At 34.6% G+C, this 13,810-nt stretch overlaps 2 protein-coding genes and 4 non-coding genes across 9 annotated transcripts; 5 read left to right on the forward strand and 1 right to left on the reverse strand.

Annotated features, from left to right (window-relative positions):
* Window positions 1-294: 294 nt before the first annotated feature.
* LOC108211588 (uncharacterized) lies at window positions 295-5,393 on the reverse strand. Its single transcript, XM_017383225.2, has 9 exons — window positions 5,210-5,393; window positions 4,427-4,744; window positions 3,442-3,641; window positions 2,953-3,303; window positions 2,636-2,836; window positions 2,453-2,523; window positions 1,858-1,997; window positions 1,001-1,328; window positions 295-724 (listed from the first exon to the last, which is right to left on the reverse strand). The coding sequence occupies exons 1-8, from the start codon at window positions 5,247-5,249 to the stop codon at window positions 1,006-1,008; spliced, it is 1,644 nt and encodes a 547-aa protein (XP_017238714.1). The 5' UTR covers window positions 5,250-5,393; the 3' UTR covers window positions 295-724; window positions 1,001-1,005.
* A 1,644-nt stretch (window positions 5,394-7,037) lies between these two features.
* Window positions 7,038-7,120, forward strand: LOC135151859 (small nucleolar RNA Z102/R77). Its single transcript, XR_010290767.1, has one exon. It is a non-coding gene; the product is annotated as a small nucleolar RNA Z102/R77 (small nucleolar RNA).
* Window positions 7,121-8,549: 1,429 nt separating this feature from the next.
* LOC108210630 (1-aminocyclopropane-1-carboxylate oxidase homolog 1) lies at window positions 8,550-13,026 on the forward strand. 4 transcript variants are annotated; one of them, XM_017382001.2, is made up of 5 exons: window positions 8,550-9,774; window positions 9,866-11,126; window positions 11,493-12,018; window positions 12,123-12,444; window positions 12,573-13,026. In XM_017382001.2, the coding sequence occupies exons 2-5, from the start codon at window positions 11,105-11,107 to the stop codon at window positions 12,822-12,824; spliced, it is 1,122 nt and encodes a 373-aa protein (XP_017237490.1). In that variant the 5' UTR covers window positions 8,550-9,774; window positions 9,866-11,104; the 3' UTR covers window positions 12,825-13,026. The 4 variants fall into 4 exon arrangements, with proteins under 4 accessions (XP_017237490.1, XP_017237488.1, XP_017237489.1 ...); XM_017381999.2 differs by having other exon boundaries at window positions 8,550-9,483; XM_017382000.2 differs by having other exon boundaries at window positions 8,550-9,326.
* Window positions 8,761-8,845, forward strand: LOC135151858 (small nucleolar RNA Z102/R77). Its single transcript, XR_010290766.1, has one exon. It is a non-coding gene; the product is annotated as a small nucleolar RNA Z102/R77 (small nucleolar RNA).
* On the forward strand, window positions 9,264-9,349 carry LOC135151857 (small nucleolar RNA Z102/R77). The gene has a single exon (XR_010290765.1). It is a non-coding gene; the product is annotated as a small nucleolar RNA Z102/R77 (small nucleolar RNA).
* LOC135151860 (small nucleolar RNA Z102/R77) lies at window positions 9,422-9,506 on the forward strand. Its single transcript, XR_010290768.1, has one exon. It is a non-coding gene; the product is annotated as a small nucleolar RNA Z102/R77 (small nucleolar RNA).
* Window positions 13,027-13,810: the final 784 nt, after the last annotated feature.

Raw genomic sequence — 13,810 nt, forward strand, 5'->3', positions numbered from 1 at the left:
ACGTAGTAAAACAAACCTCACATGGCGAGTGCCGAAACACAAAAACAAAATTGAAACCCTAACTGCACTCCAACCATTTATTTACGGTTTCCTTATCTGTTCTAATAATTCTCGGGATGAGATAGAGTCGAACACGGGTGTCTCCGGAACAACAGAGGATAAACCTACAACTGGGCTACCCAATCGTGCTCGCATGGCAACATACATAAAAATAGCTTAAAAGTCCATCGGTGATTACTTGTTATTTGCTTGTCATGGAAACCAGATTTTTACCTTATTTGGAGAAAACGTGTATTCATAGGCCTCGGGTTGTCTTGACGATAAAACGACAAGACTTACTATTAAGCAAAATTTCAAAAATATCCACATATAAGTTCGAAAAACACTTGAATTATTTGATTGAAATGGTTTCTGATGATGCAGAATTGATGTCGGTAAATTTCCGATAAGTCGGTAACTTATGTCGAGTCTGATGAGCAAGTTCTGATTGATCCGCTTCAGGCCTCGCGAGATACATGCTTACACTTTGTTGTTTTGTCAGCTTTTATTGTAGCAGCAACAATGGAAAGAAGAGCACTGAGTCATGCAGGTAATTTATACCTCTGGATTGTAGTCGTACTCCAGTCTAAAGGATGTGGATTGGAGTCACCCCTGCCGCAGGGGTGATCTCTTTGTTGGCTCCTTTCCGTTGTCTCTGACGGAGAGTGTTCAAGTTCCTGGCAAGCTGGGCCACAAAGAAGGGGGAGGAAATGAGAAGAAAATTTTTAACTAATTTGACAAAAAAAAGCGGATGAAACTGATTATCATATTCAAATAAGAGTAATAATTAGGATGGGAACTGAGATAATATCATGAACACATTGCATTGATGCAAAATGAGAGAACATGTGAGAATGGTTCGTTAATAATTAACGAAGTCATAAGAAGCATATATATAAAAATTCAGCGTGAAGTACTAAAACTCTCAAAGTAAGCTCAAGTATATTTGGACAATAGTTACCTTCATCACCCAGGCCCGGGCAAACCTTTGAGTACATCCCTAAGAGCATAATAGTGGCTATCACACTTGTGATCAGAAATTAAGTTGCTAGACAACAGTATCCTTCGAAAATGTTCGCCAGGATTTCTCTTCCAAAGTGTGAAATATTCTCCACCTTTGCCATGTCTGTTACATGTGTGACTTTCAACATTCCTCTTCAGAAAATAAACGGTTCCAGGTATAAACAGCTCGTCAGACATCTTTAAGGGAGCCTCTTTCATGTTAATTGCACCACTTCTCCCTGCTACCTTGGTAGTTGGAGAAACACTGCATGATTCTTGAGGCACATCTGCGGCAAATAGGAAAACAGTGTACCAACGTAATTAAAAGATATGCAAATGTGACGTCTGAATGTATATTAAACGTGCAAAGCTGCAAGACAACATCAGTGAAAACAACAGGATTTTTAAATTTGTTAAAGGTAACATAATGCAATTTTTTTCGTGGCGGTGAGGCTAGCATAAATATAGCACAACTTCATTTAAGAAACACATCATGCCCACAAACTTTGGGCGGTAAATCTCTTAAAGTAGACCAATAGAACAAAAACCAGTCACTCTTGGCTAGGTTCCAACCAACATGGATGAAGAAGTTGCCCGTCTAGATGGAAGTAAAGAGTGGAAATTTAGCAATGCAAGTTGTCACGCCAAATTTCAGCACACATAAGAATTCAAATTTTTAAGCAAAAAAATTAAATAAAAATACTCTATATAACTCCATCATGGTTACCAGTGGTTAGACACATTTTTTTATCATCCAAGAATTTAAGAACATTCCCAAATTTAAAAAAAATAGCGAAGTGAAAAGGCAAGTCTTACCCGAAAGCTCTGCCTGGCTCCTGAACTTGGCATAGTCAACAAGCTTTCGAGCTACATCTTGTACAGAAGTGACAACCTGTTTTGCGTTTGTAAACACATCTACCACATTTTTCCAATCTTCTTTCTCCAGGACACTTGTCCTATTGGTAAAGAAGATTATAGGCATGTTATAATACTGAATTCATATAAAAGGACATGCGATAATGATAGTTGAAAGGAAGATAGTCCCTTCTTCATGACGGACAGCTCAAGGATTACAAGAACAGCTGAAAAGGATCTTGTATGAGATTTTGGGTAAATAGGTGGAACGCAACATAATGAAATGAACAGCAGTAGGCGGCTTTATACGCATAATTTTTTTTTTATTAATACATTGTAGAAACTTTGATATTGGTAATCCTGGTTAGCTCATCTTATCAGGTAGTTCTTGATAAGTGGGATATTACCCAACTTCTCTACTGTTAATGGTGATCCTTGTCGCTATAGGCCGATAACTCAAAGAAGTAATATTTAGATGTTTTCCTCATTATAGTCAAGTCAGGAAAGCTAAAAGTCTTTTAAACAAAACATCTGCAGCAAATTGAAATCTTCTTACCAATCAGTCTGAAGAATCTCATTCCTCAACCTCGTTAAAGAAGCTACACTTAACCTTGGAATTATATCATCCTGTAATCGAAAGATAATAAACAATGTTGTAATTAGTGTCATGAAAGTTAACTTAGAGAAACATTAATAAAAGAGGGGCAAGTAGTCTCAAAGAAAATAAATGTCTGCTGACCTGCATTACAATGGTTGTGACATATTCAGAGCAGCTATCAGCAAGCTCCCTAGAGATGCATGCTGGAGTGGCATACCCAATGGCAGAAACAACATTAGGACTGAACCCCAGCTCCTTACTTGATTTTTGCCGGAGCATTATAGCCAACAACGACGCTGTAGCCCCACCAAGGGAATGACCAACAAGCCTTAAACTAAAACCCTGTGATTTAAGATGAGAAAAATAAAAACCAACAAAATTTAGATGGCAAAAAGAATGATGGAATTTTCAAAAGCTGCCATATTGTCAATTTATAATAATATAACAAGTAAAAGAACCTCATGTTGTTTAAGGCAATTCTTAATGGTATCCAACTCATGATTGAGAAACCAACGAGCGGCCTCAGCTGTACCAAAGTGGCTTGGAAACCCTTGGGAATTTAATTCTTCATGACTAGAAGAAACTATGTCGGTAATCAGATCGTACACGGTATGAGTTCCACGAATTCCAAGAATCACAAGTTTCTTACGTCTGTCAATCCCTATATAGTATCCTGGCCTCAAAACACTAGAATCTTTGACAAATTTGTAGACATTACTTTCTCGAAGCATGCACTTCTTTGCAAGACCTGCAACACTTGCCCTGTAAGCTCCCTTTGCAAGTTCTGAGTGGTAGATGAGATCATGTACCTATAATACAATATTCTATATTTCAAATTATATTTAATTATTAGAAAAACCCATTTCAAGTAATTACTTTACTTAGAAGAATACATAAATTACTGACTCAAAATATCTCTTAAAAATTTAAAGGATTCTAGTTAATACAATTGATTCCGAAGAAATTTGTACGCCCTGAACATCGTCCAGCGGATTTGTGGATGCTTGCTGGAGGTATATAAGATATAATCCAAGTGTGAGATCACTCAAGCTCCAATCCTTAAATACAAGCTTGCTCCGTTGAATGCTTGCAATAATTTCCGTAATTGATCTACTGATGGGTGGGATTTTGTTTTCAGATTCAATGCCTGCCAAATTACTATTATTATTGCTTCCACAAAAACTTCAGTGTAGACTTGATAATGGAGAAACCAAAACAACCACAAAACTAAAAAAACCAAAAGTAGATTGAAATATACAGAAAATTATGCAATTTCTTACCAACAAGCTTTCCGTTTCATTTCTTTTTCTTTTTCTCATTAGACTAGTCTCAGGTGCACAATCTCTCCCCACCACAACGCTTAGAGCAAATCCTAAAATTGTGTCCAAATCGACTTTGACACTGTAAGTGGTTGCTAAGAAGCATCTACGTAATGAAAAAATCTACTTTGAGATGACTAACCAAAATGCATACTTATGACCTTTTACATTTCAGATGATAATCGTCAAGTTGTGCGATTGTGCTACAGATGTACAGACAATCTTGGTTCATCTATTAACCACAATTTGCCTAATTACCAATATTATAATTCTATTACTAAATCGATGATGCTTTATCACCTTAACTCAGAGATGCAATAGACCACTAGTATTTGTTTCATGGATCTTCATTATTGTTACTTGAGATAGCTATAGTGAAAGTATATCAAGCACAAACAAAGACATCAGACCTAGCGAGGGCAGTTCCCTACAGATATTTGGTTCAACACAAGCTTTTTCTGTGTTTGCGCATTAATCCTTTCACTTCTTTCCCTATCAATTTCAGTTATTCTGTATCAGGCGTTAACTTTGGCAGTATTCAATATTCAAAAAATCTGAATTATTAATACCGACTGAACTTCAATATAAGAGCTGTAACTATATTGCCACACACCTGAAGGTAACGCCTGTCGACACAATTGCAAAGCTGGTTCAAGTTTTTTAGTGAGCCAAGCAATTTCCGATTTCCCCCCATTACTGCCATTACTGTTGACTTCATCTTCATCTGAACTACATTTCTTCGTCTCCGACCGAGAGTCCCTCTTCTTCCCCAAACATTGCCTTAAAGGCCCTTCAACACCATCTTTTCCTTCTCTTACAACAGGGGACTTAAAATTATCAATCTTACACCATTGTGATTGACACAAATTAACAACACTATATACAACCCTTTCATACAATTTTTGCTTCCTCAGCAACTTCATACTAAAATCTGCACAACAATTAATCAAATACAATATCCAATAAGCTTTTCATCATATTTTTACTTTCGACTAGTAAAACATCCCAAATGTTAAATTCATAAAAAAGTACAATCTTTTATCATTTTCATAACAAAATCACAATTCTTGAATCATCTACACAGCTACATACTAAAATCTGCACACGAAATGAAAGATGCAGCATTCAAAATGGCAAAAACATTAAAAGGTGTAGACTTTATACCATCAAAATGGTAGAAACATTAATTTCAACTAAAATTACAAACTCTTTGAACTAAATAAACAAATTTACACAAAAATTTACACACCCAACAGCGCAGTAAATAAAATACAACACACAAAATGTTAAAAAGCACATAAAGGTGCAAACTTTGTATAAAATCAAGATTATTGAATTGAATATATGCGTACATATATATATCATTAATTGATGATATAAAGAGAAATGAACAAACCCATGTTGTCAACTAGACGCTTCAAGAAGCTACTAGACATTTTTGTGCTGAAATTGATATTTTCCGGTGACTTTTTGGGGATTCCGGTGCCGGAAAGTGAGGAGGAGGCGGTTGTTTTTTTCCGGTGAATGAAATAGCTAGCTTTGTGTAGAAGAAGAAAGGAGGGGCCTGCATAACTTTGGGCTGGGCTTCTTATGTACTCGCGTCCCTTTTTATTTGTGCATTTTGGAAAAAAAAACACATGCCAAAGAATAATTAATTGTATAAATTTTTATATTAAATACTTCTAATTAATATCTTGAGAATGATGAAATACCTCTACTTTATGTCTTGAAAACATGAATTCAACCAATTTTTAAATAAGTCAAGTCTTGAAAATTGAAATTATGAAGATATATTTGAAAAACTATCATTAAATTAGTTTTAAATGTATAAATGGACAGATAAATAGGGACAAATTTTTACTTCCAAAGTGGACAGATAAATAGGGACGGAGGGAGTATTATAAAGCTTTTTAATGGTGTTTGTCAGGTTGTGTGTATAAAACTATAAATTATGAAGTCATCATTTTCATGGAATTCTCAAACAAAAGTTTAATCTTTTTAGAAAAGATCATTATCCAAAAAATCTGGTTATTAATCCTCATTAATCTCTATTTTTGTGGAAATATTTTATTAATTTAATTAATCTCTAATTACTCATTTATTAATCCTCATATCTTTATTTTTATATATTAATTTAATTAATCTCTGATTAATTGTTTCTTTATCGATTAAATATGAATCACGAATTTTACAACGAAAAAAAGGATCACTCTCTTTTTTATAAAAGAAGTTTGATATTTCTTTTTATAATTGATGCAATAGTATGAGTTGTTTGGATCATTCATGAATAAGAATTCAAAAATAAAATAGAAAATGAGCAAATTATTCATATAGTAATATTCAAATAATAAAATTAGATTCAAGCACAGTCCCTTTATCTAAAAAAGAGAAATGAATATACATAGGATCGAGGGCATAGTTGGAATTTAAAAAAATGCAGAACCTATAAATTGCCAGATTAGGGTTAGCAATTAATACTTTGAAGAGATGTCTACAGACGGCCTTAAATTCTATCATGTTTTACATGGCCACTTGCATCTCGTTCATAATAGAATCATCAGAAATTTGAAGCTTGTGTTTCAACTTTTCTATGGAATTACAAGTTTTGCTATTCTGGGACATTGTATTTATTAATAAAAACCAAAATTTGTTTGTTTATTAGATGGATAAAAATCAAAATTCTTATTTGTTTTAATCAATTTTGAATATAGATGAATAAAGATTTATTTTTTGGATAATATTTTGTGGGTTTTGTGATACTTTGATTCTCGCGGGAGGAAAGTGAGAAATCATATGTACACACATGCATAATCACCTAATGACGTCGATTTTCTTATAAAAGTTTGTCTAGTGTGTGTCCATTGACACATGCTAAGCGCGGAATTTGATATGCTAAGCGCGGAATTTGATATGTTTGGGAGGTTTTGATTGATGTGCTTGTTGTATTTGCAGAGAGTCCGTTATTATTAAAATATGAGAGCCAATCAAAATCTCCCAAACTTCTAAAATTCCGCGATTAGCATGTGCCCATGAGCACACTAGAAAAACAGTTCTTATAAATGTTTATTGAAAATCCTGTTATAACATACACTATGCACAAAGGGTTAATGTGTTAGATGTTGAGTTATGTATTGATATTTAATGAAATTACGGTCTTAATATGTTAGAGGTTGAGTTGATTGACATTTAATAAAATTGCGGAGAAATTTTGATTTACTTTTGAAGAAGGAAATGAGGAGTTTAGTTCTTATTGACTAGATTGCCGAAATGATGGCAACAATGATGTATTAGCTCTATCTGATCCTTCGATTTTTGTTGAGTTTTTGGTCTTTGTTATGCTTTGAATTCGAAATTTAATAATCCAAGCTTCTCGAACCCCAGGCTATGCTAGATTGTCTCTTGTCGATTTTTGCAGAGTGTTCTTTGGTTACTTGTGTGGTTACAAGATGTTAAAGTTGATGGAATATTTCCCGGACATTTCAGGAATAAGTGGGCTACCATGTTCGGGGCATTAGTGTGTTAACAATGATCAATCGAATTAGTCGAGGTGCGCGCAAGCTGACCCAGACACCGGTTTAACAAAAAAAAAGGAAGAAAATTGACGGAATTTAGCCCAAGTTATATGTGAGGCGGAGTGACAGCAGAATTTGGTGCTGCAGATCTCTCTTAACACAACAAATAATCAAACCAGAGTTTAATTGATCTTCTGAAACATTGATATCAAAGCAGAGTTATAGATTTATATTCTTCAAAAATAAGTAATTTATTATTATAAAATGAAAAGTATTAAATACCAAGGTTGTAAAAATCGGAAATCGGGTCGACTCGATTTTGGTCTTGGAAAACAGAGTACTCAGAACTCGGAGAGTACTCGGATAAAAATATATTTTCCTTGTATTTTAAATTTATATTATTATATTAGTAATAACCTAATGATAATAATTTAATAATTTAATCAAAACTCCAAAAATTCAAAACAAATAATAATTTGCAAAGATTATTTTACCAGTTATTGATCCATTGTACATACTTTAATAAAAGATTACCACTGTTAAATACTCTTAAAAACTTGGTTATAGAACACTGTTAAATACTTGCTTATAAAGAAAGTATAAAAAATTATATTTTTCCTGATAATCAATTTAAATCCCTCAAAAACACATACCACAATATAATTTTTTAACTTAGGTGGCGGAAAAAACTTAATATTACATTGTACATATTCTTAAATACTTGGTTATAGAACATTGTTATATACTTAGTTATCGAAAAAGTATAAAAAAATTATATTTTTTCTGATAATAAATTTAAATTTTCCTCAAAAACACATATCATAATATAAATTTTTTACTTATGTGACGAAAAAAAATTTAATATTACATTTTGTAATTCATGTATGATAACATCTTTTAGATAAAATAAGAAAAAATGGTATGTATCTTATTATTACGTTAACAATTAAAATTGAAGTAAAAATTTCAAAACAGATAAAATTTAATAATTTAACTCATATTCAAAAGTTTACAATTGATCTAAATTCTCAAATAAAAAAATAATTGAATTCCCAAGTTAAATAAATTTAACCCCGCCCCAAAATTCATACCATTTTATTTTTTATTTTTGTGTGTGTTTAATCTCAACATAAAATAATTTTTTAAAAAAGAAATCCACAAATCGCAAGGCTATATTAGGAATTTGACAAAATTCACATCTATAAATTCAAGATTAGGGTTTAGTACCCACACAAAAATTGGGGGAGATTTTACAAACGGCCTTATAATTTCATTAAAACGGCCACTCTCAATCTCTCCCATTACATCAAAGATTTATCAGAATTTTAATGCTTGAATTTCAATATCTCTGTGGAATTGCAAGTTTGGCTATTCTGGTACATTGTTTTGTGGAATTACAGATTTGATTTTTATGAAATGGGTTTGTGTGAATCGGAAGTGATGAGTAGACTATATTGTTTCCCTATTGGTTTGATCACCGATATGATGGTGCAATTGTATTAGCTCTATCTGATCCATTCTGTTGTATGTGTTTATTTGGTGGGTATTGTATTATTTTGATAATTTCTGGGTTTGTTGTAAAGTTTTGATCTCTCCCTCTCTCTCTCTCCCTCTCTCCCTCTCCCCCCTCTCTCTCCCTCCCCCCTCTCTCTTCCTCCCCCCCTCTCTCTCTCACTCCTGCCCTGTTGTTGGGTATTGTTATTGTATTTGATTATTTGTGGGTTTGGTGTAGAGTTTTGATTTTGTGAATTGAGAAACACTGAAACAAACTCACTTTTTGTGTAGGGTACTGTTTTTTGTATTGATATTTTGTGGTTTTGTTTTGAAGTTTTAATTTTTGGGAGGGGGAAGTGTAAAATAATTGTAGACACACGCAAAGACACATACTCTTTGGTATTGTTTGATGAAATTGCTGGCATGTTTTTTTTTTTTTGAAGAGAAGGAAATGAGGAATAATAGATTCCCTATTGGTTTGATTGCTGGAATGATGGCAACAATCATGTATTAGCTCTATCTGATCCTTTATAATTGTGGATATTTATTTGACATTGGTTTATGAATTGATGTCGGATGCAATTGTCGTCAAGTTTTTGTATTTTGGACAAGTGAGAGATATATTCCCTATTGGTTTGATCGCCAGAATGATGGCAAAAATCATGTATATGCTCTATTTGATCCTTTAGTTTTTCTGAAATTTATGGTATTTGATGTTTCTTTAGATTTGGTATTGTGAGGCACATTCGAAGGTTTGACAAGTGAAACTAATAATCCAAGCTTGTTGAGCTCAAAAGTTGTGCTAGATTGTTTGTTGTCGAATTTGTATCATGTTCTTTAGCTACTTTTGTGGTTATAAGATCTTCAAGTTTGACATACAGCCCTGCGTTATTTTGAGTTATGTTTCTTTTCCTCTTCATGGTTTTTCTAGCTAGTTTGAGTGGGATCTGTAATGGTAATATTCTGTATAGATAATATTGATGGAGAATGATTTAAACTAGCTTTAAGTATTGTGAGCTGGAATAAGTGTTTGTAAATGACCGCAGAATATGGAGCTGAGGAAATTTCGAGACAAGATTCGTCTATCTCTTAACAGGAGGATAATTGAAGAGGAGATTGATCGTTTAGAACATTGGTCGCTAATTGAAAGATGGCTAGTACTCCAGTAGTATTAGAAATCAGGCCAGACGATATGATTGAAATTGAGAAACAGCTGTGTGAAAAGTCTTAAGCAAGAACTGGAGATGAGCTACAAGTTTGAGAATGGATGCAGATCTATGGCCTATGGCCTTGTATACGTTTTGTACTGTTGACTAACTTGGCTGTGATGCATCTTCTTTCATCTGACAGTGAAGTCGTTATCAGAAATTACAAGAGGAACTGAGGAAGTGTGTGAAAGCCCAGGCGAGCAACTTAGAAGGCAGCATTGATCCTGTTCTTAGTTCATAATTTTATGGTGAAACTTGTAGCAGCTAGTTTAAGTTTTAAGTTTTAATCAGTTCATTTCAACTTTCTCATTAATTTTGTTTTAGCAGTTCCAGAAGTTCTAACTTGTAAGAGAGGATAGTAACACTTGTCCAACTTGCAAGAATGTTCTTAATACAAAAAAGAACTGATGTTTAGTATTTGCCACTTAACAGTATAAACAGGATGTATCCTCCTTTGTTTTTCCGAATTTTCTGAATTATCTGCAAGAGCTAGGTACATATATTAGGGATTGATAAGATTTTCCGAATTATCTGCAAGAGCTAGTCACTTTCGTACAGAGAAAGTGGAATGAAGGTCATTTTTTACCATTAAATCTTAAGCATTAGTTATCAGGACACTTTCATATATGGATGGTGGTGGGATGAAGGCTCTTTTTTACCGTTAAATCAAAAGCACCGGTCTTCACCAAATAAGCATATGAGAGCCTTTACCTATACTTTTAAACACATTTTGATATGCACATTTGATTTGGTATATCCAATTTTCCTTTCATATTATGTTATTTTATTCATCATTCAAAGTGGCAGTTTTGTCATTTTTTCGACATTGGGAGCAGTCTATCGAAAATGGTAGTTTTGTCATTTCTTTCGGGGGCAGTCAAGCGAGGAAATGACTTGTAACAAAATGGTAATTCTAAAGTGCCATTGTCCATATCACAACTCATGTGGAGACTGATGAGCATTTATAGAACTGAAGAAACCATGTAATGCAAGATGAGGCTGGAAATATTTATTGCCACATGGAAGTTCAACTCAACCTGTGTAGCTGCCTTCACATAAATAGTATCTGCACATTCTATGGCTGTCCATTGCTTTGCAGGTAAACCAAGCAGGATCAAAGCCTTTAATTGTGGACTAGTTTCTGGATTTGTGTAACACAACTCATTAAACACAGTATGCTGTCCCTATTTATTGTAATCATGTTTCTTAGTTTCTGTCCATGCCATGTTTGCTCTGCGGTTTTTCGGCTTAAATATAATGAATGACATAAAATATTATGGTTTGTCACATGGCTGTAACAAGATATGACTCTCTTACAGCTTGCTGTTCTGTCAACTTACTCTTGGTCAACGCTATATCAATATTTAATGTCCCATGTTGTATGCATTTTCTTGTCATGAGTAAGTTCTTGTCTGTCTATTAGATATCTGTACTGGCTGAGATAGATTGCAAAGGGAATTGGCAGGTGATATGGAAGTTGAGGAGGGGCTTGATGATTGGGCGAAAGAAGTGAAGGCATTTGAGGAGACGAAGGCCGGGGTCAAAGGTCTTGTAGACTCTGGTGTCACAAAAGTACCCAGGATATTTGTACATCCACGGGCTGAATTGCTAAAACCAGAGGTATTGAGTGAGGAAAGCAGTGGTGAATCCAGAGTTCCGCTCATAGACCTTCGTGGAGTTGAAGGTGTTGAAAGAAAGGATATAGTGGAACAGATCCGACAAGCATGTGAACATTGGGGATTCTTTCAGATGGTGAATCATGGAATGGATGTTAGTGTGATTAACGCAACTCTGGAGGCTACACGAAGGCTCCATGAGCAGCCAAGTGAGGACAAGGTGGGATTGTTTTCGGATGACAGTAGCAAGAAGGTTAGGTTGTATACTGTCAATGGATCAGTCCACAAATCCAGGCCTGGTCCTTGGAGGGATGCTCTAGCTTGTGCTTATTTAGATGATACACTAGACTCTGAGGAAATACCTCAAATCTGCAGGTATATGCATTCTTATATCTAATCGTGTTTCGTCATATTAATATATCATTTGTGATTTTTGTGCGAATTCACTGTCAAATTGTTAAGCTAAATGCATTTTGCAGGAAAGAAATGGAAGATTATGTGCAGTCAATTATAAAACTCAGAGAGACCCTATCAGAATTGCTATCTGAAGCTTTAGGGTTGAGCAGTGACTACCTATCACGCATTGAATGCATGAAAAGCGAGTTCTTGACCTGGTTATATTATCCCGCTTGCCCTGAGCCCGAGCTTGCCTTTGGAGCTCCACAGCATTCAGACCCAACATTTCTAACTATACTACTACAAGACACTATTGGTGGCCTCCAATTTCTTCATCAAGATCACTGGGTAGATGTTCCTCCGATTCCCGGTGCTCTGATAGCCCACATTGGAGATCTAATGCAGGTAGCTGTATACTTGAATATCTATATATTTATTTACACTTCTGATCATGCCTGATATTCTTGATTTTTCCAGAGCAGTTGCAGTGATTATGTTTTTAACAACTCCCTCCCCCGATTTTGTGAGTACAGATCATTTCCAACGACAAATTCAAAAGTGCGGATCATAGGGTGCTGGCACGCAGTGATCAAATAAGGGTATCCGCGGCATGTTTTCTGTATCCCAGCGCCAAGAACCTACTAAAGCCATACAGTCCGATAATGGAGCTTATGTCTGACAACAACCAACCTCTGTACAAAGAAGTATCACCCTTGGAATATGCAATCTATCATCAGTCCAGAGCAATGGATGGTACGTCGACGCTTTCTCACTATAAACTATGACTTGATGGCATCTTGTATAAGAAAGTAGAAGTGTTTTTCTGTTGAATTTTCCAGGACTTGTAATAAAACTAGCTTATGCATGTATAAATTCATCAAAATCCAGATGTTTGTTTCTTTATTCCTACACAGTACAGTAAAAAGACAGCAGCTTTTAAGCTTACAAAAGAAATTTTATATGATACTTCATTTTACAAGTCTGTTTTGTCTCTGAGATGCTAATTTTTTAGAGATCTTTAATGTCTGCAATTTTTTTAATTGGATCGATTGGCCTATCTTATAGTACTTTATTGATTCAAACACAACAAAGTAACAATAGCACACTATCACAAGTCACGAACTTTAACCAAGGAAAATCAAACGAAATCAGCTCCCTTGGGTATGTACTTGCAGTCTGACAAGAACAGCTGATGATGAACTGATTAAAAATCGAAAACCACTCATGTAGAGTCCCAAAAGGGTGTTAGAGCAACCACAACACAATCCCATTTCGTGCATTGGACCACGTGAAGTGGTATTAAAGTAGAAATGAGAGGGTCAGTTGGGGTTTGAGGTATTAAAGTAGAAATGAGAGGTTCAGTTGGGGTATGAGGAAAATGGAGAAAAGTGGGTGGTCCCTCCTTCCTGGTCCCAAAGGATCATTTTTTTAAAGGTTTATAGCATGTTAGTAGCCGAATAGTCCTATTTGTTCAAAGTCATAGGCCCAATTTGACGGTTAGCATTAGCGGATTAAATTTCAGTTTTGACTAGTGAATTTAGCGGATTGAAAAAATTATATTAAATAAACCTGTTTAATAAATAGATGTTTATAATTTAACTATACACATAACAATCGTCTGTCCAAAAAAACTACTGCAAGTAACTTTTCAAGATTAGCGAATTGAGTTATTTCATCCACCAAGAGCATCTTCAACCATAGAAAACCCTTAGCTAAAATGTGAGTTCTCCAACCATACTGTGTTTATAATTTTAGCCAATCTCCTAATTTG

Source organism: Daucus carota, chromosome 3, assembly GCF_001625215.2.
Source record: "Daucus carota subsp. sativus chromosome 3, DH1 v3.0, whole genome shotgun sequence".
In the NCBI taxonomy this organism is placed as follows: domain Eukaryota; kingdom Viridiplantae; phylum Streptophyta; class Magnoliopsida; order Apiales; family Apiaceae; genus Daucus; species Daucus carota.

Excerpts from the sequence above, each read along its gene's own strand:
- LOC108211588 (XM_017383225.2), bottom strand. The coding sequence starts at position 5,249 with ATGTCTAGTAGCTTCTTGAAGCGTCTAGTTGACAACATGG. Across the intron at positions 4,745-5,209 it reads GCGTCTAGTTGACAACATGG|ATTTTAGTATGAAGTTGCTG; the intron begins GTTTGTTCATTT and ends ATTGTTGTGCAG. Across the intron at positions 1,329-1,857 it reads GAGCCAGGCAGAGCTTTCGG|ATGTGCCTCAAGAATCATGC; the intron begins GTAAGACTTGCC and ends TATTTGCCGCAG.
- LOC108210630 (XM_017382001.2), top strand. The coding sequence starts at position 11,105 with ATGGCTGTCCATTGCTTTGCAG. Across the intron at positions 12,019-12,122 it reads GAAATACCTCAAATCTGCAG|GAAAGAAATGGAAGATTATG; the intron begins GTATATGCATTC and ends TGCATTTTGCAG. Across the intron at positions 12,445-12,572 it reads ACATTGGAGATCTAATGCAG|ATCATTTCCAACGACAAATT; the intron begins GTAGCTGTATAC and ends TTGTGAGTACAG.